Consider the following 24,438-nt stretch of genomic DNA (forward strand, 5'->3'; position numbering starts at 1 on the left):
GATGTCCCAAAGCCCTTTTACAGCCAGTTAAGTACTTTAAGTGTTGTCGCTGTTGTAATGTTTTACTTTAACTATATGGAATAAGTATTCTGTTTGGCCCTTCTAGTTTTCCTCATTTAATTTTACTGTTAGATTTAAATTTCCAAATTATAGATTGATTTTGCTGATATAATAGATTACAAAACTTAACTTACATAAACTAGAAGAATTTTTTTCACCCGAAGGGTTATTGGAACATGCAATGCTTTGTCACAAGTGGCTGTTGAGATAGTGACTAAAGGCAGAGAGATAGGATTAGAGTAGATACCTCCAGTTAAAGTCCTGGCACAGACCGGATGGGCTGAATGGCCTCCTCCCATGTTGTGATTTCTATTCTGTTTCTTGAGCAGTCCAGAAAGGTTACTTTTATTTTGACCTGTTGGGACAGCAGCTGAGAATTAGTCACTGCTATTCCTGGCAGGTGCTCAAGAATCTGAATTCTCAACCTAAGGGAAGGGACCTGGGGTTTAAATAATGAGATTTTAAACGAACTTGAGGCCTGTGACACAATGGAAAGAATCCAGTTCTAATCTCATCCAGCCATAGAATGAATCACGCAATAAATCCAAACTTGACATTTGCAGTATATATGGGTTTACGAGTACTTCACTGACCATGAAGGACCAGGCAGATGGGCCTGGCTGAAATGCATGACATTACTGGAGCATGTAAAGCTTTGCAATCTCCAGTTCGAAAGATACAGTTCAAAAATAACTTTTACTAGCAAGAATATTCTGGAATAATTGCTGCCAAGAATTAACTTATAAAAACAACAATGGCTGGAGCTATTTTGCAACTGTTTCAACAAGTATCTGCATATTTTGATAGAGAATTGCTTGTGTATAACATTTGACCTTTGCCTATCAGATTTGGAGTCAGTAATTTTCGTGTGATGCAATGTCACATAACTGGATAAATCTCAATGCAAACTCCACTCTAGTCCTAAAATTGTAATAACAAAATGGAACTTTTGTTAATTAAAATATTGATTGCTCCATGAAAATACTTTTTTTAAAAAAAAGTGTGATCTTGAATAGCTTTAATTAGTTTCAGGACAAGGAAGTGCTTATGGTTATAACGATCATTTTGTGTGAGTGTTTTGTTCAGCATACAAACCTTTACAACTTGGCGTGTACATAAAGTAATCATTGTAAATTCCAAAGGTTGTTAATGTTAGAGTTAACTGTTATTTTTACTCTATTTTCATACTGTTGAAAGATTTTATGATCAGAATTGCTCATTACTCCATAATTACAGAGACCTGTTAAGGTCACTGGGATTAATACCCTGACAAGCATATTCATCAAGGGCACCAAATGAATCCTTATCCCTTCACTTCAACTCCACACATTTACAACCCATTTTATGCCTAGGAGTTAATGATGCCTAAATTTGGGTCTCCCTTTTGTCTTTCATCAGTCAGTTTGGATCATATGAGCATTTACACGACTAACCTCCCATCAGGATCCACTGAGTGAAGTTAACCCTTTCTTGACAATTATGAAACAAATTGGGCAGCAAAGTCATGAGCTAACAACTGTATATTAACCGTAGAATCATAGTTAGCACTTAAACACAAATAATTATTAGGATTAATTGACAAAATAATGAGGTTACAAAGACAGGCAAATGTTACCATTATGTCACAGTAGTTCAGCGTTAACTGCTAATTATACATTTAGAATTGAGATCACTGTCTGAGATTGACGTAAATTGTTATTAATTTAGGATTCCACTCTTTAGCTGAGAAGTTAACAGCATTAGACAGGCAGCCTATTGAATAGATTAAGTCTATATGCTTGTAGTTAGCATTGTTCGCAAAACTTGTACGGCCTCGTCCTTATGAGCTGACGTGGAACAACTGGTCGCCTCACCTTCCTCTGAGATTTGTGTTAGCCTTCTGACGAGTCAGAATGATGAACCAGTCGATGGAGGTGCTATCCATTCCTCCTGGATCCTCTGCCCCCGGGTAAATTAATCTTCCGAGCTGGTACCTGTATCTGGACTAGCTGGCTTAAATCTCACCTCCCTTTGATCTTGGGGAAACCTGTACATCTAAGTGATACTTGTATCTATCTTTATATGGCTCGTTTAGCCATACATTCTTAATTTCTGAAATTTTCCCCCCCTATCGGAGATGTACGATTTTACAGAACACCCGTCTACATATACTAGATGTAAAACTCTGACACCTCCTACTACAAAAACTATTTTTTTTAAAAACTAAATTAAGAACTGAAGACTGAATTTTAGTGTCAAAAACACTACCTTATTTTTTCTTAATTTCCAAAGAAACCCCCTCAATTCTAGTGGCGTGTGTTGGAGTTCAGACTTTCTGATGTCATATCACCTCATGGTGCTGTTAGTCCACTTGATGACGGCCAAATCCATGAAGACAGCCAGGTCACTTGTTTACTCAGTAGCATCTCAGGTCTTTGCTAACAAAGGGGCAGCACTCTGGTCCAGATAAAGCAGGAAATCTTTGTTCCTTTAACCAGCTGTCTGGGCCAGAGCAAGAAGAGGGAGGATCAGCCAGCCAGTGTTAGTGTTTGGAGGTTTGAATTTTTATGTTGCTCTTTACCGTGCATGTCAATGATTTGGAGCTGGGGTAAGAATATCCCAACACTAACATTAGTCATTGGTCACTGGAAGAGAAGGATACAAACAATGGGCAAACCTTATACATAGGGACCTGGGTAGGTTGGGATGGTGAGCTGATGAGTGGCAAAATGGCATTTAACATGGATAAATGCAAGGTAATGACTTATATTGAGTCTACAGCACATAAACAAGCCCTTAAGTCCAAATGGTCTATGCTACCGTTTGCTCCACACAAGCCTCCTCCTACCCCTATCTGCATACCCTTCCATTCCTTTCTCCTCGTCTTCTTATCTAGCTTTCCCTTAAATGCATCGATGCTATTCACCTCAATTACTCCATGTGGTAGTGCATTCCACATTCTTAACACTCTTGAGGAATTCAGGAGAAACTTCTTTACCCAATTGGATTTATTAGTGACTATCTTATATTGATGACCTTTAATTTTGGACTCATTTGTAATATAAGGTGTAGAAGTTCTTCGTAGACGGGTGTTCTGTAAAATCGAACTCCCAATAACATGTCTAAAAATGCCACAAACACTCGATCCGTGGGCTCAAGTATAGAAGGGAGGAGGGCGCATGGACAGCTTAGATTAATGGACTTTACACATAGCTGGTGAATGTGTGGAGTAGATTGCCCAGGGAGGCAGATAGTGTGTGAAAATTTGACAGTGAACTAGATAGATATGAGCTTGTGCGTGAGTGGTAATAGTTTTTGCAAATGACCATATGGACAGTAGAGTTTTGTCCCCTCCCAAACTTTCCTATGTTTCTTGTCTATTGGGGTTTGAATTGTAGTGTATAGGATATGATTTTTACCACCTATAGCCATTTCTGGAGCGGGGTGGGTAGCGGGTAGCGGGGAGGTTGAGTGTCATTCGGGACCTGTGCACGTGCTGGAATGATTGAGTGCTTGTCCAATAAATATGGGAATGTTTATAAAAGAAAGTACACGATGTTGAACATGGCACTTAGTCATGATTCCACTTGAATAGAAAGCGGTTTAATGAGACACAGCTCTCTCTCTGTGGCACATTGATACAGACCCTGCCCCAAAGGGTCGTGCAGCCCTGGGCTTAAGATTGAGCTTCTGTAGAGTGAATGAGCAGCAAAGACTTTTTTTTAAGGTGTTAATCAGTGGCTAACTGCTTTAGCTGAGAGACTTTTTTATACATCTCTACTAGAAATGTTTTTTTAATGAAAAGTCTTTTGTTCTCAACTCTTTTCATTCTGAAAATCTGTGCTAATTGAGGGATTGCATTGAATTCGGATGAAATATTGACTCCTTGTCTTTACATTTCTAGAACAAAAATAAATCATTGTTACTCAATTTTATGTTTTGTGATTTAATAGATTTTTATCATGAAAGATTAAAATGTTTTAGAAAACTTGCTAAAATGTAATCTTTTTTTTCCAGAATGACAGACTTTCAAGGTATGATTTTGTTCATTTTTACTTTATTAAAGTTGTGTTTACAGTCTTTATATCATTGCTAGATAATGTACCTGCTCCACAGTCAAAGCTGCAAACTATATAGGACTTTTAAAAAAAAAAAATGATCACTAAGACTGTTAAAATAGGATGCCTGATTTACATTGAGGGTGGGAAGAGGAGGAAGATTGAGAGCGATATTGAGGCTCAGCATAATAGAGGAAGTCAAAAAACAGACTCATAGCTTTGTGTGAGTGATTAGTTTAGTTGTATGTTATAAGTGTTTTAATGGGAAGATTACCAAAGCTAGTAGGAAACCACCATATTTTGGAGATGTTGCATTAGGATTTATTTGACTGCAGTAAACTTGTACTCCGCATTACCCGATTATGACACCATAAAATAATAATCGTGTTAACGAGGTCATTTTTTTTACAGGTTTGACACAGGACTTTCTAGTACTACGCATAATGAGGGTCCTGAACAGTCGGCTAGTCGAACTAGTTTATATCCTTACAGAGAAAGCAGGCTTTCTTCTCACAGCAGGGCAGAAAAGGAAGACACGTTAGATTATAAAAAGGTGACTGTTGAAATAGTGCCTCTGTACACTTGTGCTTCATAACGGGGTTTAAATATTGTGTAACACACCTCTGTCCCTGAATGCATCGTATCAGAGTGCAAAGTAGCCTCTGAGTGAGGGCCATGGTTTAAAGCCCCACTCCAGGACTTGAGCACATAATCCAGGCTGATACTTCAGTGCTGTGATACTGATACTGAGAGTGCAGTGTTGTCTGAGGTGCTGTCTTTCGGATGGGACAGTAAACCAAGGGTCCTGTCTGCTTTATCATGTGGATGTAAAAGATCTCATGACGACATTCACAGAACACAGAAGTTCTCCTGGTGTTCCGGGGACAATATTATCCCTCAACCAACACTATGAAAGCAAATGATCCGATCACTTACCTCAATGCTATTCATGTGACCGGGCTGGGTGCAAAATGGCTGCCACGTATACCTACATGACAGTGGCTACACTTCAAAAAAAATTAATTGGCTTGAAGTTCTTTGGGATATCCTGGGGTTGTGAAAAGTGCTACATAAATGCAAGTTCATTCTTGGTAGTGAGTAAAAGTTTTGTCAAGAACTGCGATTTGTTGGAGGGCACAATGCTATAATTGGTATTTAACTTGTAGCATTTATATGTGGAACTTCAGGCATTGCAATGGTTGAACTTTGTGGTATTTTCACAGCTTTATGAGCAGTTTCTAGCAGAAAATGAAAAGCTTAAGGCAAATCTACGTGATACAAACCTGGAGCTAACAGAGTTGAAAGTGCAGTTAGAGAAAACCACACAGGTATGTACAAAGGTTAACTTTTTGGGGAAATGGAAAATGCAAATGATATTGCACCATTTGGCAAAACAATATTTTGCGTTCTTACTTAAAGTGTGTGCTGTTGAACATTAGTACACCCCAAATAAATTTTTTAAAAGGCAAGTTGTACGATGTTTGATCCAAACTTTGGTTAATTAGCCCTGTGCAAAGACTGCATTCCCAACTTTTTAAATGTTTTGAACTCGAAAATTTCCAGGAGTCTGAATAGCAAATGTTTTTCAGTTTCTTGTGCATCCAGAGAGTCAATAGGTCCTAACCCTAAGCAGTTCCTGTTGTCATTGGTTAGTTTTGAACCGGGAATGCAGCCACACTGGCACAGAGAGTTTAATAATTTGCAGTCAATGGTTGATATCTGAAATCTACAGCATGCGCCCAAAGTGGTTTCAAATTATATTTATCTCAGGATATCATTCTGGTTCTTTCCTAAGCCATGTGCTTTGAAAGTGCAACTTTAGTTTCATTCTATGATTGTTACTAGAGGTTTTGTTGCTGTCTAACAAGAACCAAATCATTTTATCTTCCCTATAAATTCAGCATTCAGATAACCCAATACCAAACTGAAGTCATTTAGATGGTTTATGGAATATATTCAACATGATTTCTATCTAGTAGGAAGCAAACTGCTAGGTTAGGCTAAGGAGCATTCAATCCAAGTTATGGTTCCTACCTTTGCCAAGTTTAAGAAAATGCCTATCTGCTAAATAGAGGAATTGTACTGTTCCTGCGCATTACCATTCCTGTTTAAAAAGTGGTGATTCTGTTAAATTATTTTGAATGTAGACGTAAGATCTAGGTCTTCGGATTCACCAGAGTGCTCCGACCCTGACAGAATGCTGCGGTAACAAATGGAGATTGTTAGTTGATTGCCTACCTTTGATGGATCTGTCCACACACCACTTTTCTTCCTGTCTCTAGTGATTGTGATATGGATTGTTTTCATTTTTAAGCTCCATGTTGTGCTTCAAGAATAGCTAAGGTGTCTTGATATGTTTGGAAGGGGAAATGTGAAAGATTTTTCTTAAGCACTGTGGGAGATTGCGACTGTCATCAAAAGTCTTAAAGGGTCAATGATCACTGAGACTTTTTTTCTAAAAAGAACACCATTGGATAACCACACTTATTCTTTTGGTGAGAGTAACCCGATGTGAGGAGAGAGGGAGGTGCTGTTAAACACACACTACCTAACTTTTGTTTTTCAGAGGCAAGAAAGAATAGCTGATCGGTCGCTGCTCGAGATGGAGAAAAGGGTAAGTTTCAAATTACAATGCTGTCTTAGTGTGACCGAATTTTGCAATAGTGCTTTTTAGAGTAACACTGGTAATAAAACACTTAATGACGGAAAATTTTGAAAACGTTTTTTTTTTATCAGTTTGGGGGATTACTGTGTTATACGACCATACGAACAATGACGGACAGGAAAAGACCCTCTGGTCCATGCAACCTGCCCCACATAATATCACAATATATACATTCTCCATCCCCACCCAAAGCCATGTGATCTCCTGGGAGAGGCAAAAAAACAGGTTTAAAAAACCCAGGCCAATTTGGGGGGACAAATCTGGGAAGTTCCTCTCCAACCCCTTTTGATGATCGAAACCAGTCCAGGAGATCACTCTGGCCTTGATAATTCTATGTAGTACCTATCTTTTGTAAGAGATGATCTCCGCCCCAGCCAGAAACAGGTCCAGCTATTGGTTCCAGTGACATTTTAATGTCCAGATGAGAGTTCTTTGATTTACATCCCATTTGGAAAATGAGCTGTTTTCTCAAACACAAAGTAGTCAAAAATGAGTCCTTCATTTTTCAGGTACAAAAAAACACTACTTCAGCTGAAGTATAAGTTCAGAAATTGATCTTACATTGGATTGCAATGTTGTAGTAATTATATCAGCATTGCAATCTTTAATAAAACTGCAATAGCCACTGTTGAAAGTTGGAAAGTAATTGTTTTTATTCGTTCGTGGGATTTGGGTGTCGCTGGCAAGGCCAGCATTTAATGCCCATCCCTAATTGCCCCTTGAGAAGGTGGTGGTGAGCCGCCTTCTTGAACCGCTGCAGTCCGTGTGGTGGCCCAAGAAAGAAGAGAGATATTTAATTTGTCACTGCTACAGAATGTGTATATATTTCAGCTTTCACAATAAAAGCTGACAATTGTTTAATCACAGTTTAAACTATTTGCAGTAGTTAAGCACTGCAAGTCACTGAAGTTCTGTTCCTCAGAAATATCATCTCATAGTTGACAGCGTGCATTCTCTCAAGTACAGGCTGTATGCGTGTCCTCCCAGGGTCAGGCAGCTCCAGATCAGTGCTCAGGCTAGTTAAAAGCCATGGCATTTGGTGTAATTGATTCAGCAAATCCAGAACACACGGGGTGCCTTCCCATCACAGTCACCAGCACAGCATGCAAGCCTCCATTGAAGTGGAAAAAATGGTTGCTTCAAAAGGGTGGGAAGAATTATTTTTCTAACTCAGTAGGTGAAGACTTGGAACAAAAAGCGATCTGCCTAGGCTTTACTTCCCCTTTTCAAAGCAGGTAGTGTGATAATTTGCCATTATTTGACAGGAAAGAAGAGCTTTGGAGAGGAAGATAGGTGAAATGGAAGAGGAGCTGAAGGTAAATTATCGTCTCACCAGCTAATGTTCTTTTTATGAGACTCTGATTTGTATTATTGTTAACGTGTAAAAATTCACTTGTGCAAAAAGGTATCTTTAAAATGACACCAAAAGTTTTCAGTTGTAAACAATAGAAATAAAATGAGATTTGTATGTTAACTTCACTGTTGTACATCAGAAGTTAACAGAAAAGTGTTTAAATGACTCCAGACCTTGTATGTTTGATGGATATATTGAGACTAGTGAATCTTTTTTTGGACTGATTCATAATCAGCGGAATAGCACTGTATAAACGATCTTGGGCTCTTTTACAAGAATGTAAAATAAATTTATCTAGAACTTCTCTGAAGAATTTTAGTAGCTGTATCTCGATAATTGATTTTTAAAAATAATTTATAACTGTCTGATCTTGAAGCTGGCAACCATCTGCTACAAGGTTTTCTTTTGATGTGCGATGTATATACATATATAAAGAGGGCTGTATCATAATGCATTTGACAAAACCGAAAGGCCCTGATTTTCCCCCTGGCTCAGTTGCACACCTGGCACTACTATTTCCATGCAACTAAATGAACACATGCAGTTGAGTTCAGGATTTCTCTTCTAATGGTTATATTGGAGAGGGGATTTCTCTGTTCACTGTGTAGCAAGACAATAAACTGAGTTATAAAGAAGGATTAATGATTTTGTTACACATGGTGCACAGAGGGACTCACCCCTATTACGTTGTCTATATAAAGTTTGTAGGCTACAGTGCTTAGATAAGTGACCTGATTTGATTTTGAACATCTGCCTTGATCAGGACAGGAGTCCATTTAAAAGATTTTTTCTTAATGCTAAGATGATGTCTGTTTGGCTTGTACTTTATCACCCCCTTCATCCTCACCCCCTCCCTGCAAAACCATGGGTGTTTTTTCTTAAAACCTCTCACCTTGGTTTGAGAACTGCCACCCTATATTAGACGAGGGAGTGATTTATACACAAATTCCTAATTAGAATTGATTCTACTTGGTGTGAGCCCCTAGCTTTATCAAACTGGAGAGAAGATGAATGCTGACTTTTGCCGACCCTGGCCTTTTTATATATAGAGGTCTGAGAGATTGCGATTCTTGGCTTTAATCAGTATGCATCCAGAAGTTCTCTTTATTGGCTTGCAGGACCCTTATTGATTGAGCAAGCATTGTTTTCATTTCTACGCTAAGTTCACATTATATTTCGGATGTTTCAACAATTGTTTCTAGCTTTTAAGAGGAGGGGCAGCAATTGCATGCATGCAGATATCTCCCACAAGCTGCAGAGGATCCTATTCCTCTTCAAATTTTTTGTTAGAGACCAAGTTTGGAGACATCAGAAACTTTTCCTTGGAATATACTTAATTCTGGATTAAATGTTTTCTGTTTAGCGGGCTCCATGCCTTCAACAGAAGATTAGAATCACAACCGACAACTATTTACATCCAAATTCATAGCCATTGTCAGCCTTTAATTAGGCCCAACAAGCAGTTTGGACTATACAAGGTTTCCCATGGTTTTTACTTGGGTACTCAGGAAGGAATGGAATGATTTGTAAAATACCAGTCGCTGCTGCAGCTACTTATCCATTTAATGGTCTTGAGGTAAAAAGAAAAGACTTCTTTTCCCTACTTCTTTGCTACATAAAAAACCAGGAGGTCACTTTTACTCTTCCTTCAAATGGAACCTTTCTCACCAGACTGCTGGGCTCTTGCAGTTGTCCATATAAAAGAAAGTATTTATGTAGCACCTTTCATGACCTCAGGATATCCCAAAGCGCTTTACAGCCAATGAAGTACTTTTGAAGTGTAATCACTGTTGTAATGTAGGAAATGGGCAGCCAATTTGTGCACAGCAAGGTCCCACCAACAGAATTGTGATTATGGCCAGATAATCTATCGTAGGTGTTGGTTGAGGGATGAATATTGGCCAGGACATCGGGGAGAACTCCCCTGCTCTTCGAATATTGCGATGGGATTTTCACAATGTCCACCTGAGAGGGCAGACTCGGTTTGACGTTTCATTCGAAAGACGGATTTATTTGTTTGCTCTTGAGGTCCATTCAATACAGGAACAGAAGTTGGTCATCCAGCCTATCGAGCTAGCTCTGCTATTCTGTTAGCCATGGTAGCTCATTTGAATCCAAATACCATGCTTTTTTTCTGTAGCCCTTAATACCCTTACTTCCGAAGTAAGTGTCTTTCTTCCGTATAAACACTGAAGTTGATTTTGCATCCATCACCTTGGGAGCATATGTCCCACATTCTTACAAATCTTCATGTGAGATTTTTTTTCAATTCACCGTTACCTCGCTTAGTTAACATTGAGGTTGTCGTCTAGTTCTGGGTTCCCTGCCAGAAGGAAGAGTAGTTGCAACATGTTCAAAAAGTTCCTAGTACTGGCATTCTGCTAAAGGTGACCTTTTAATAATTGCTCTACTGTCCCTAGTTCTTCACATCTACTAGTTTACACGAAGCCTTTCAATTTCTGTATCCAGTTGGAGGAACCTGCTTGCTTCAGGAGCCTATTCATCGCTCAAGTGCATCAATTTCATCTGATCATTTGACCATTGAGCGGATGACCTCGTTATCTTCATGATGGGTCATGGATGTTTTCATGGGATCCAGGAAGTAATCCACAGATTATTCGTATTTCAACAAATGATGGGTTACTTTCTTTGCTAGGTCAGATTCATTTCAGTCAGTGCAATTCCAGTTACCCAATGGTTCCATGTGTATCAAGCATTTCTGGAGCTTCAAAAATTCTTGGTTGTTAGATCAACAACATTCTTCATTTGTCTCCTTAAGGTGGATGACTGAATGATGAGAGGTGCCCATGTTATCTTCCACACTAAAGGAGGACCTGGCTTCACAAAATCTCCAAGAAATAATCTAATCTGCCAGAAAGCCCAGCCATCTCCTCCTGTGATGGAATACCAACTACCTGCCTGGATGGGTGTAGCTGCAGCAAAACTCTAGGAATTCAACATCATTCAGGGCAGTGATTTTCTTGATTGACACACCTGCCACCAGACTCCATATCCATCCCTAGTGCACTGTATGTATGATGTACATTTCTTCAACTCAACAAGGCGACTTCAACAACCCCTCTTTTTCCCACGCCCCCATCCCCGTGATCTCAATCACCAGAAAGACAAGAGCAGCAATGTGTGGGAGCATCATCTCCTAGTTTCTCGCCAAGCCACACACCATCCTAACTTGGACATATGTTGCTGTTCCTTCATCATTGCTGTGTCCATATCCTGGAATTCCCTACCTAGCACTATCACCACAAGGATTGCAGCAGTTCAAGGAAAAGGTCCACCCCTTTCAGATATTAACACATGGCCCATAAAACCTTTGGTTGTCTTATAATCTTAAATATGGTTCCTGTAAGCCTGGAAAATTTGTGTTTTTTGAGGATGTTACTAGCAGGGTAGATAAAGGGGAACCATGGGATATAGTGTATTTGGATTTTCCAAACACACAAAAGGTTGTTGCACAAGGTAAGGGCTTGTGGGGCTGGGGGCTAATATTAGCATGGATAGGGGATTAGTTAACGGACAGAGAGTAGGAATAAATGGATAATTTTCAGGTTGGCAGGCTGCAACTAGTTGGGTGCTGCAAGGATTGGTGCTTGGGCCTCAGCTATTTACAATCTATATCAGTGACTTCGATGAAGGGATCGAGTGTAGTGTATCCAAGTTTGCTGACTATACAAAGCTAGGTGGGAAAGTAAGCGGTGAGGAGGACACAGTCTTCAAAGGGATATAGACAGGTTAAGTGAATGGGCAAGAAGGTGGCAGATGGAGTATAATATGGGGAAATATGAGGTTATTTGGAAGGAAGAATAGAAAAATTGAATATTTTTTAAATGGTGAGAGACTATTAAATGTTGTTCAGAGGGATTTGGGTGCCCTTGTACATGAAACACAAAGTTAACATGCAAGTACAGCAAGCAATTAGGAAGACAATGGTATGTTGGCCTTTATTGCAAGGAGGTTGGAGTACAAGAGTAATGAAGTCTTGCTGCAATTGTACAGGGCTTTAGTGAGACCACACCTGTGTGCAGTTTTGGTTTCCTTACCTAAGGAAGGACATACTCGCCTTAGAGGTGGTGCAACAAAGGTTAACTAGATTGATTCCTGGGATGAGAGGGTTGTCCTATGAGGAGAGATTGAGTAGAATGGACCTATACTAATCTCGAGCTTAGAAGAATGAGAGGATGTTTCCCTTGGTTGGAGAGTCTAGAATTAGGGGGCATAGTCTCAGGATAAGGGGTCAGCCATTCAGGACTGAGATGAGAAATTTCATCACTCAGGGTTGTGAATCTTTGGAATTCTCTACCCCAGAGGGCTGTGGATGCTGAGTCGTTGGGTATTTTCAAGACTGAGATCGATAGGTTTTTGGACTCTAGGGGAATCAAGGGATATGGGGATCGGGCAGGAAAGTGGAGTTGAGGTCAAAGATCAGCCATGATCTGATTGAATGGTGGAGCAGGCTCGAGGGGCCGTATGGCCTACTCCTGATCCTATTTCTTATGTAAGCCTGGCTCTTGATGGTCATATGCAGCCAGAATAATCAGTATAACACTGATATTTGATCTTTGCTTATGCACGTCTTTGTTGAACAGTGGCAGACTTAATCTACGTGCACATCTTGCCCTGATGCTACAGATCATCTCACTTTTTTTGAGATCATCATTAACATTTGTCTGGCTTCAGTGTCCTGAAAGAAAATGCCGTGGATGTGAACAGAAGTGTTGAGGTGTTCACAAACCTCTTGTTTCGTTGTCTCAGGGCTGTGGAGTCATTAATTTCCAGATGTCATGGAATCTTCACCTCTCTGCTATTTAGTAGCAAGCTGAGACTAAATGATTGATTACACTCCTGTATGGCTGTGTATAAACTGTTGTGGAGATACGTGGCTACTATGCATTTATTTTTATATCGTGGCTACTTCTAAGTTGCCCGTTTCTGGCTTTTTGCCTCTTTCCTCCTCCTGTCGCCACTGCCTGCCCCCCCCCCCCACCCCCCCCCACCACCACCACCACCACTGTTGGCAGTAGCCCCTTCTTCAAACGTTGGTAGAATGCACACATGTAGTTTAATTTGACTTGACAAGCAGGCATCATGTTATGTGACATTAAGAAAATCAAAAATTCTCCTCCATTGACGCAAAGCTGAAAGCCCAAGATGTGCGTGGAGAACTTGTGCTATAAGATCGGAATGTAATCTGCGTTCATTAAAATTAGTAATCAATAGCTATTTGAAAATCAGACGTCTTAATTGTACAAATTTAAGTTGCCGTGCCAACATGCTATCTAACCCCTTGAGAACCCCCAAGGTCTGCCATTGTGCCAAGTGGAAAATAGGGCCATGACTCTCATTTTATTCTTAACTTTTTTTTCTTTCCTTATGCCTGCTTTTCATTCTGCTTTCCAATTCTTTCTTCTCCTTGTGTTTTGATCCCTGCAGAACCTGCATCAAGTAAAACAGATTCAGACTCTGAGGCAGTTAAATGAGCAGCTGCTGGCTGAGAATAGGGCTCTGACCAGAGTGGTTACCAAGCTTTCTGAGTCCTGTAGGCAGCTCCAGGCTGTGGACTTGTAGCTCCTTTCCTTTTCTTCATTACTACTTCCCTTCACAGCCAGGCAGGTGTTAAACTTCGGTTAGCTTTCTAGTCCCACTTTTGCTCTCTTTTTGGGTGAGGACTGCTTCTGTTTCCTTTGCCACAGTGCTTCATCTAAAATTGTGGAATGCAGATGTCTTGCTGCTTTTGAGAGTTGGGCAGTTCTACGTGACTTGTATATTTGTGCTGCTGCTAATGTGATTTCCTCCATGTCCCAGTGCTTTGTTAGCAAATTCTCAAGAGCTACAGTATTTTGAGTAGAAGCTGTGTGGTTAAGCAGAACCTACATGCTCGCCAAGGACATTACAGTCTTGTTGCATTGACCAGTTAAGGGCGGTTGTTAAACATAGCCAACACAAATTGCATGGCTTTTAACTCCACTGGGAATTGGTGTTAACCCAACTAAATTGCTGCTTGGCTTTCCATGACTGTTGCCTCGTGGTTTTCATGAAAGCAGTACTATTCTGTCGGTGCTAGCCACTCCGGTGCAATTCGAGTTGCGCAGGGATCTCCGTGGCTTGGAATAAAAATGGCTTCAAGCAGAGATTTTGTGTACCATGAAATATCTCTTTGCAGCACTTGGAAGATGAGGTGCAAGAAAGAAAAAACTTGCATTTGTATAGTGCCTTTCCTGACCTAAAGACCTCCCAAAGCGCTTTACAGCTAATAAAGTGCTTTTTGAAGTGCAGTTACTGTTGTAATGTAGGGAAACGCAGCCACCAATTTGCAAACAGCAAGGCCCCACAAACAGCAATGTGATGACCAGATAATAGTTTTTTTAAATGATGTTGTTTTGGGATAAGTATTGGCCAGGGCACTGGGGAGAACTCGCCTGTTCTTCGAAATAGTACCATGGGATCTTTTAAGCCCACCCAAGAGGGCAGACGGGGTCTCAGTTTAACGTCTCATCCGAAAGACGACACCTCCGACCGTGCACCATTCCCTTAGTACTGGTACTGGAGTGTCAGTCTAGATTACGTGCTCAAGTCTCTGGAGTGGGACTTGAACCCACAACCTACTGACTCGGAGGCAAGAGTTCCACCAGTGAGCCAGGACTGACACCAAGAGAAGTCCAAGGCACTGTCGAATCATAGAAAGCTTACAGCACGGAAGAAGGCCATTTAGCCCATCGAGTCCGTGCCGGCTCTATGCAAGAACAGTCCAGCTAGTCCCCACTCTCCCGCCCTATCCCCATAGCACTCCAAATTTTTTCCTTTCAGGTACTTATCCAGTTCCCTTTTTGAAGGTCATGATTGAATCTGTCTCCACCACCTCGGGCAGTGCATTCCAGATCCTAACCACTCGCTGGACCATTTTATAAGTAAAACAGGAATAGCTGAAGTATTGACACTTGGGCTACGTTTATACCAGAATGGTCTTGTTCTGCTTCGCTCTGGAGTTGGATTGGGCCCTGGCTCCACATTTACGCTAAAACTTAATGTCTGTGCGAAGAGAAACCATGACAGTTGTGTAAATGCAGTTTTGCAAGGTCAAATACTAAAATTTTTACAATGACCTGATAGATATGTTTATTTTGAACCGGGGTTTGGGGTGAGAATGAGGATGTACTTCATGATGCAGTGAGGAACATTATTGTTGGGTGGTCTTGTTACGCCCTTTAATCAGCAGGCTGGGAAGTTTCCTCCTTCTTCAGCAACTGGGGGAAAAATCACGAAGAGTGCTGAGATTATCTACATACATGAACAGATTGAACATTTGTGTGTCCGTTGGAGGACGGTTGACTGAATCAACGCCCACCTTTGCAGCAAATGTGATTTATGCAAGGGAGAAGCATTTTTTGAAATGAACACTTTTACATGTAGTTAAAAATAAAAATTACAACACCAGAACAGGCCGTTGGGCCCAACCAGTCTGTGTAAGCATTTATCCTCCACACGAGCAGTATCCCAATCTCATGTGCCTGCTCTGTTGCCATTGACCTCTTCCCTTTTCCTTCCAGCACACATCTAAGTATTCTTAAACGTTGCCTTGGTCCTTGCTCCAATTACTAACTCTGCATCCCACAGCTTCGAAAGCTCGAGCTCTCGGGTAGCAAGAGTGAACCCCAATCTCCTCGCTGCTAAACTCCGCACTCTTTCTCTTCTGCAGCATCCCCCTTTACAGGGCGGTTGACTGTTGGTTCCAACCATTTGTTTTTTGCGCCAACAGTCAGCGAAGCTCATTTCTTGACAGCCTGCAGCATCCCAGTAACAAATTAATGCAGAACCAATTGGAAAATGGGAGTTTTGTTTCTTGATCTGTTTCTGAAGTAATCGTAGAAATGAATGCAGGCCCATGGTCATCAGCACTTTGGCACAAAATAAGTTTTGCTGAGACATTTGCAGTAAATGTTGTAAATTTAAAGCTGATAAATTTAAAATTGCAGTAAACTTAAACTTAGGAATATAGCAATTTATTTGACGATTAAAATGTCCTGATTTACCCTGCCAAGTGTGCAGTGGACTATTCCAAGTGGAGGGAAAGGAACTCTTAACTGGTACAATGTGATATTAACATGTAACCCAGGTACAGCCTAAATACGTAGAATGTACAGCACAGAAACAAGGCGTTCAACCCAACAGGTCTATCAAATAGTGATCAAATCATAGTCATAGCCTGTGTTTAGGATGGTGCAATTTACTGACGTTTGTGAGAATAGGTACTTGAAAAAGCTGATGTCTCCTGCCATATTTTGGGCACATACACACTAAAAGTTTAAAGTTGGAATAAGCGGTTTTACGTAGCTGTATTAAACAGTGTCTTTTATTTTCTGCTCATTACTGAGCTGTTTCTTCAGCCTCCCTTCCATTTTTCTTCTGAGCAGTCACTGTTGACCAGCTCTGTTCTATCGCCGCATCTCCGAAGATCTAAGGTGGCGCTGCCGCTGCAAGCACCAGGAGAGTCCCGAGTGATAAATGTTGGCCAGGAGACCGGGGAAAACTCCCCTACTCTTCGAAATAGTACCATGGGATCTTTTATATCCATCTGAGAATGCAGATGGGGCATCGGTTTAACGTCTCATCCGATTATACTTCATTCACCTGATGTATTTTAACATACGGTGTGTGCATTTGAGATTCTTGAACACGGCTTCAAGAGATAGCAAAAAGCAGACTGGAAGCCCCAAGACTGCAATAATCCTTGGCAAGCACAGATATGAAGTCACAATGCTCCACTCTCAAAATCTGTACATATTCCCATAGTACACATTCTGTTTCAGATAGTATTGTTTACAGTTTTTGCTGGCACATTGTGTGCAGGCTGCAGGTTGGTGTTAATAATGTCTTAACTTATTCTTTGTATCCGCTGCAGATGTTACCAGACTTGAAAGCAGACAACCAGAGGCTGAAAGATGAAAATGGGGCTTTGATCAGAGTCATCAGCAAACTTTCCAAGTAAACAGGATTCTGACAGCTGTTGATGCCATTGCATGATAACTGATCAACTGTGAACTAGTATCGCAGTCATTCAGCAAAGTGAGTCAAAAGGAGATAGGAGTGACCTACAGGGCTCCCAACTTTGAGAATCCTCTTTTATGAACCTGCTTAATGTGTATGTATATATATTATATATATTATATATATATATTCATTTTAACAAACTAAAACTGCTGAAGAAATGAAATGACTGAAAATCTTGTTTACAGTAATATGAGGAAAGTGTTTAAGGGCAGAAGCGCCTTGGATATTAAACCAATAAGCCTTACTTGTACATAAAACACTTGCGTCAACAAACTGCTTTCATTGTCACAGCAAAGACAGTTAAGAATACAACACAATTTTACTGTGCCACGGAATTGTTGTTTTCCTCCTTCACATACTTAAAAAGTGTTCAATATTTTGCTTAACCACCCATGTGCCAGTTCAAGTTGGACAGTGTTCGCAGAACTATCCCTTTTGGAGATGATGCATCCAGGCCCGATAGAGGAGGTAGCTGCAAATCGTGATTTGTCCCTCCGTATTGATCAGATAGACTTGGTGAAACATTTGCTTTCACTGTTTGTGCAATATGCATTTCTTTATAACATGCTTTAACAAGTCAGTTGAAGTAGATTTATTTTACAAAAAAGTTTTCTTGGGCCTTCATCTGTCACAATTTTTTAAGTCCGTAGTGTAAGTTCTTAGGTAATCTGTAACCTTCACTTTCATTTTAGCAGGTACTGAGTGTGTGTGTGTGTGTGTGCATATATATAAATATATATATATTTATTATATATATACTGTTTTAAGTTTCAGTGCACCATGTATGCGTAATGGTTACACAGAAAAGATTACTCAAAGATGCGACTTTTTAATGAAAATGAGATTTTATGGCTTAAAAAGTGCATATATGTGAAATGATTTCTCGGAAAAGCTGGGTGTCTGGAATGGTACGCGATACTTTTGATTTGGGATTTCTTTATTCACAGACGCAAAAATGTGCATCAAAGATTAATGAGATTTCTCACTCTGTTTTTGCATACTGTGAGTCACATCCAGGCCATTTAAGTCCTTGCCAAAGTAATATCACTAAAATGAGCATTTGTTTGGGAAGACCTAACTTATGGCCTTCATATACCTTTTTAGTTTTGTATCCATGGTGGTGTTGGGACTGATGGGAAGAGTCGCTGAAAGTTGGAAAATCATACTCACGTCAGAAGTCCAGAGATCAAAATGCACTTCCTATATTTTGGTGGCCTTTTAAAAATGATTTCAATGAACACTCTTACATTAGACCAATATTTTGCATCACCCCGAGTTTATTTTGAATATATATATTTAAACGTCAGTACGACTTCATACAGCACATATTATAATGTCAAATAAAACCACAAGAGTTGAAACATGCGGAGTCATTGTACATTGTAAAGCTTGCAGTAGCTATTGTATTATCATTAAATATATTGTATTAAATGTGAATTTATACCCCTTCATAAAAAAACACGATTCTTGTGTTACATCGCTTATCGTAGTCTTCTGGTAAATGGGGCATAATGCCCCTGTATCTTGGGGCATGATGTTTTCTGTTAATTGGTTTTATGCAGGTGTGGGTTCGTACTCTTACTACCAATCTCAGGAGTTTGATTTTATAAAGGTACCAAGAAAACGAGGTTTTCACATTCAAATGGTATTTGGACTAAGTGATTGTTAGGTTGAGATTACCGGTGGTGTGACGTCTTATTGTGGTATGACATACGCAGAAATAGCAACAGCAGGCGGTTTGAATGCTGGTTCACCACAGTGGTCTGAGTGTGTGACTGACTGATCAGATTGCGGAATGTGTTTCGCTAAGTTGGGTGCATGTGCAAAATTACCGTAGACGTTTCTAATATTTTAGTGTTTTATATTTAGGTTATTTATTCTTTATATCAGAATACATGATGTGGCCAGTGTGCTGTGTCAGTTTTATTGGTAGTATTGAGCAGACGGTGCATCTGCATGAAGCTGATTGCAAAACCTTCCAACTATTTTCTGAAAATTGTATTTTGACATATACAAATAAAAATTAAAATGTTGACTTAGTGCTATATTTATTTGACAACGAGCTGAATAATAAAAATGCACAAGTATAACCTTGGCTTTCAAATTATTACAACAGCCCTGAGTGTTCATGAGTGCTTCTTTGATAAAAGGAAGGAGCATGACATGTTTCAGCTGTACTCGACAGAGCAATGAGTGTAAGGTAAGATGTGTAATTGAGAAAATCGCATGTGTTGGCTTTTGTCGAAGGCTTCACTTCTGGAATCCACGTACTGTGTCCTATACCAGGGATGTCCAAATTGCAGCCCGTGGGTCTCGTGACCTCCGAACCCTAGCATATCAGTCATATATTTACATTTCAAGCTCCAGACCAGCAACGGTCTTTTTATAAAGATTATTTTTGCATTGTCGCTAAGTGTAACATCTCGTGATGCAATTTTCTTTAAAGATACCAGTGGATTTTCCATGTTGTTGGAGAATATGGACTTGGTTACTGCTTCTGAAGTTTGTGTTTGTCTCTGTCTCTCCTCTTCTGCTCATGTCTCTTTTCTGCTGCTCCTTACCTAACCCTCTTCGTTTCTCTCTTTATATTTTTCGTTTCATTTGGGAGGTGGAGTGGCAAGGTGTGGAGGGAAAGGAACCACAGAGGGCTGCAGATTGCATTTTCCAGTGGACATGGTGGGAAAGATGTGGTCCTCAGCAGCTCCCTTCCATCCTCTCCTCTGCCCCATCCTTTTCTGCTTCACACACCCCTTGCTTCCATCGTATCTGCCACCTTTTTGCCTCCCCATCCCTCCTTCACACCCATCAATACTGCACTTCTTCGCCATTGGACAACCCACTCAATCCCTGGAAATTCCTCTTCCCCCCCCCCCCCCCCCCACGCTGCTATCCCTCTCCTCGTCCTTAACCTTCCATCCATTCTTACTTGTCGCCAACAGCAGATGGTGCAAGGCCAGAAGCTGCCCCACCCTCGCCTTGCTTCTTACCCACCTGCCCCATCCATTTGTTGCTCTCACAATTCAATGTAAAAAAAAACACAAATCAAATTAGGATGTGGAAAGACCCTTTGTGTCTGTCTGTCTCTCAGGTGTCAGCAATTGGAATGTTTATATTTTCTAACCAACAAAACACTGGTGCAACATTCAACTTGTCTTTTTTTCTTCAAAATAAACTAAAATTAAAATGAAGAAAATCTCTCGTGCTCAGGGCTTTCTGCTGTTTGGAGAACAGAAAAACAAGCTACAACAGGTGAGTAATCAGTACACTTCCCTCTCATGAGCGCACACACCCTTGTAACTTTACCTGAATGAAGCTTTTGAAATTTATCCTCGAACTTTTCTTAAAATAAATGAATCCATGACAAAAGATAAATGTATTGTCATGTTATTGTGAAATATGTAATCTGTTGAGATTTTAGTTTTATCTCAACCCTCATTTTGGACATTAAAAATTTCAGTTACTGAGGGGAAAATGGCTATTTAAATTTTTTTTAAAACTATTTTGTGTGATTTGTGGGGAAAAAAATAATCTACCACCACATGGTGGTGTGACAGGCCACTGTTCAAATTAAAACACTAACTAGTACAGAGGAGATCTTAAAAAAAAAAGGGAGTAAGGGGGGCAAAGAGAGAGTATGAAAATAGATCAGTGGCTAACATAAAATGGAATCCAAAAGTTTTCCATAAACATATAAATAATAAAAGGGTAGTCAGAGAAGGGGTAGGATCAATCACTGACCGAAAAGATTATTTTGTGGAGGCAGAGGGCATAGCTGAGGCACTAAATGGGTACTTTGCATCTGCCTTCACGAGAGCAATGTGACATTCACATTGCTGCCAATGTTACAGTAAAGGGGAGAAGTGATATTGGTTAGGATAAAAATAGATAGAGTAGGTACTTAAAAGGTTGGCAGTACTCAAAGTATAAAAGTCACCCAGTCCAGATGGGATCCATCCTCGGTTACTGAGGGAAGTAAGGGTGGAAATTACAGAGGCTCTGGCCACATTATTCCAATCCTCCTTAGATATGAGTGCCAGAGGACTGGAGGATTGCAAATGTTACAATCCTGTTCAAAAAAGGGGCGAGGGATAAACCCGGCAATTACGGGCCAGTCAGCCTAACATCGGTGGCAGGGAAACTGAGAGAATAATGTGGGACAAAATTAATTGGCACTTGGAAAAGTATGGGCTAATAAATGAAAGTCAACGTGTATTTGTTAAAGGCAAATCGTGTTTGACTAACTTGATTGAATTTTTAGATGAAGTAGCAGAGGGTTGATATTGTGTATATGAGCTTTCAAAAGGCGTTTGATAAAGTGCCACATAATAGGACTTGTTAGCAAAATTAAAGCCCATGGGATTAAAGGGATAGTGGCAGCTTGGATATGGAATTTGCTATGGGACAGAGAGTATTGGGGAGTGGTTGTTTTTTTAGACTGGAGGGAAGTGTGCAGTGGTGATCCCCAGGGGTTGGTTTTGGGACAACTGCTCTAATATAAATGACCTGGACTTGGGTATACAGGGTATACATAATTTCTAAGCTTGCAACTGACACGAAACCCAGGAATGTAGTAAACAATGTGGGGGATAATAACGGACTTCAGGAGGACATAAACAGACTGGTGAAATGGCCAGACACATGGCAGATGAAAATTAATGCAGATAAATGTGAAGTGATACATTTTGGTAGGAAGAAAAGAGAGGCAATATAAACTAAATGGCACAATTGTAAAGGGGGTGTATATACACAAATCTTTGATGGCTGGACAAGTTGAGAAGGCTGTTTTTAAAAAAAAACATGGGATCCTTGGCTTTATTAATGGAGGCTTAGGGTACAAAAGCAAGGAAGTTATGCTATACCTTTATAAAACGCTACTTAGGCCTCAGCTGGAGTATTGTGTTCAATTCTGGCACCACACTTTAGGAAGGATGTCAAGGTCTTAGAGAGGCTGCAGAGGAGATTTACTGGAATGGTACCAGGGATGAGGGACTGAAAAAGCTGGGGTGGTTGTTCTTGGAGCAGGGAAGGCTAAGAGGAGATTTGATAGAGGTGTTCAAAATTATGAATGGTTTTGATAGAGTAAATATGGAGAAACTGTTTCCAGTGGCAGAAGGGTCAGTAACCAGAGGACACAGATTTAAGGTGATTGGCAAAAGAACCAGAGGTGACATGAGGGGGATAAAATTTACGTCACGAGTTATGATCTGGAATGTACTACCTGAAAGGGCGGTGGAAGCAGATTCAATAGTAACTTTCAAAAGGGGAATTGGATAAATACTTGATGGGTATAAAAATTACATGGCTATAGGGAAACAGCGGGGGAGTGGGACTAATTGGATAGCTGTACTAAAGAGCTAGAACAGGCATGATGGGCCAAATGGCCTCCTGTGCTGTATCATTCTATAATTCTATACCACAGGGAAGCATACCAGGTAGGTGTATACATTATTACATTGGAATTCACAAGTGTGCATAAGTTTTTAATTGAGCATATGACCCATAAGCGTTTTAATGTTACAGATTTTGTACATCACCCAGTGTTGCTCACAGCAAGTTGAATGATGCGCTTTCTCCTAAGGACAGACATGTTATACCATGCAACACAATGGTATTCAGCTTAATTGTAGGTGTGTCTCTCAAGCTTGAATTAAGTAAATACAGCTTCAGGGCATTGGCATTTAATTGTTTGGTGATGGAACTGTGCAGATTTGGCAAGTGTTAAGTTTCAGGCTCCAGGTCAGAAGCAGCCAGCATTATGTGACTTGCTTTCGGTATGCAGGACAACGTCCTTGTATGTCTTCCCCATTGCAGTCTAATCTAATGTTTAATTCTTTGTTAATCCTAATTCTGAATTGGATATTGCAGTCTGAATTTGCTACATGTCCAATATATTTGTCAAGCAGTTTCTCTGTGTAGATAATTCAAACTTCTTTGCCGGAGTGAAAGGAATTGTAGTGCTGCTGAATGGGTATTTGAATTTACCTTTTGATATTTTTGTTTCGTTGTTCAGTGTAAATGTGGCCTTCTGTAGTTCAGGGTTGAAAGTGCACTGTACTACCACGGGCGTCTGTAAAACCTTACGCCGTCATAACATCAAAAGGGCTTCAAACTGGTTTCAAAATCAAACACTGCAGTTTTAGTAGACCCTGTGCCAATCAGATCTTCAAACCAACAGACTGAAGAACAGTTCGCTTTGCCCTCTTAGGAAAGTGTAAATGCACCTTAAAATTTCACTTATTATTTGAAAAGTTCAGCGAGCATGGATCTGCTTTGCTCTGGGTTGAGAAAGGTGTTGAGTGGGATGCCTGCTCCTGCTTGGTGCAAAATCAGCTGTCAATTTAGATCTAGATCGTTCCACATCGTTCACCTGAGGAAGGAGGTAGCCTCCGAAAGCTTGTGAATTTAAAATAAAATTGCTGGACTATAACTTGGTGTTGTAAAATTGTTTACAATTTAGACCTAGATCTAGAATTTCACTTTCCTTACATTGATATTCACAGGAAGTTAAGGGACAGTTTTAGGTTTCATTTCTGGTATACAATGAAACCTGTGTGAACAGGCACCCAAAAAAAAGGACACCTGCAAAAAAAAAAAATGGACACTTAAGAGATCCAAATAACTTGCATTGTAAAATATATAAGAGGCACTCTGAAACCACGGACACTTACAAATTACGGACAGCCTTCAACGCACGTTTTAAAGTGTGACATCAGGCTGCGTACCATTTATACCTTAAAACGGGACACAGCCTGACGTCACGCTTTAAAATGTTCAAAGTACAGACTGATCTGAGTCTGAGGATCCTGATGACCAAAGGGTTGTTGCTGGATTTCTTTTTGTCCCTGCTGGTATCGGGGGGTTGGGGGAGGGGGGGGGGTTTGAATCACCCCCTGCTTTGAAAAGCAGCCTTGTTAACAACACACGCCAGAAGATGCGCACGCACCCGAGTCCACGTAGTACGGTTGTCTGCCTTCCGAGAGTGGCGTTGGGAACAGGTTCCACTGTACAAGTACTATACCTGCAACGTCAGTAGTGTTGTATCTGCTTCCAAACATAGGATCTTAGCATTGTTGCAGCTGATTAGGTGCTGATCATAATCTCAGCTGGTTCTTGAAGATTGTTGGGACAATTTTTTACAATGACCATTTTGAAAATAAGGAAACGGGCAACAAGAGAAAAAGGAGACCTGATGCAGGTCCCACAGGTTCCCTAATTTACAGATTTCACTGTAGAACTGAAATCCACCATTTAATAGAAAA

At 40.3% G+C, this 24,438-nt stretch overlaps 1 protein-coding gene across 8 annotated transcripts in view; it reads left to right on the forward strand.

The window, feature by feature from the left end:
• The window catches only part of ppp1r12a (protein phosphatase 1, regulatory subunit 12A), a 145,948-nt gene extending 126,734 nt beyond the window's left edge, over window positions 1–19,214 (forward strand). For 7 of the 8 annotated variants that reach the window (XM_067999274.1, XM_067999266.1, XM_067999269.1 and 4 more), the window contains 7 exons: window positions 4,057–4,073; window positions 4,509–4,650; window positions 5,321–5,425; window positions 6,664–6,711; window positions 8,028–8,078; window positions 13,565–13,740; window positions 17,031–17,113. In XM_067999274.1, coding sequence (XP_067855375.1) covers window positions 4,057–4,073; window positions 4,509–4,650; window positions 5,321–5,425; window positions 6,664–6,711; window positions 8,028–8,078; window positions 13,565–13,699 — 498 coding nt within the window. In that variant the 3' untranslated portion in view covers window positions 13,700–13,740; window positions 17,031–17,113. Of the gene's footprint in view, window positions 1–4,056; window positions 4,074–4,508; window positions 4,651–5,320; window positions 5,426–6,663; window positions 6,712–8,027; window positions 8,079–13,564; window positions 13,741–17,030 lie in introns of all 8 variants that reach the window. The other variant, XM_067999268.1, reaches the window with a different exon arrangement.
• Window positions 19,215–24,438: the final 5,224 nt, after the last annotated feature.

This window comes from Heptranchias perlo, chromosome 18, assembly GCF_035084215.1.
Source record: "Heptranchias perlo isolate sHepPer1 chromosome 18, sHepPer1.hap1, whole genome shotgun sequence".
In the NCBI taxonomy this organism is placed as follows: domain Eukaryota; kingdom Metazoa; phylum Chordata; class Chondrichthyes; order Hexanchiformes; family Hexanchidae; genus Heptranchias; species Heptranchias perlo.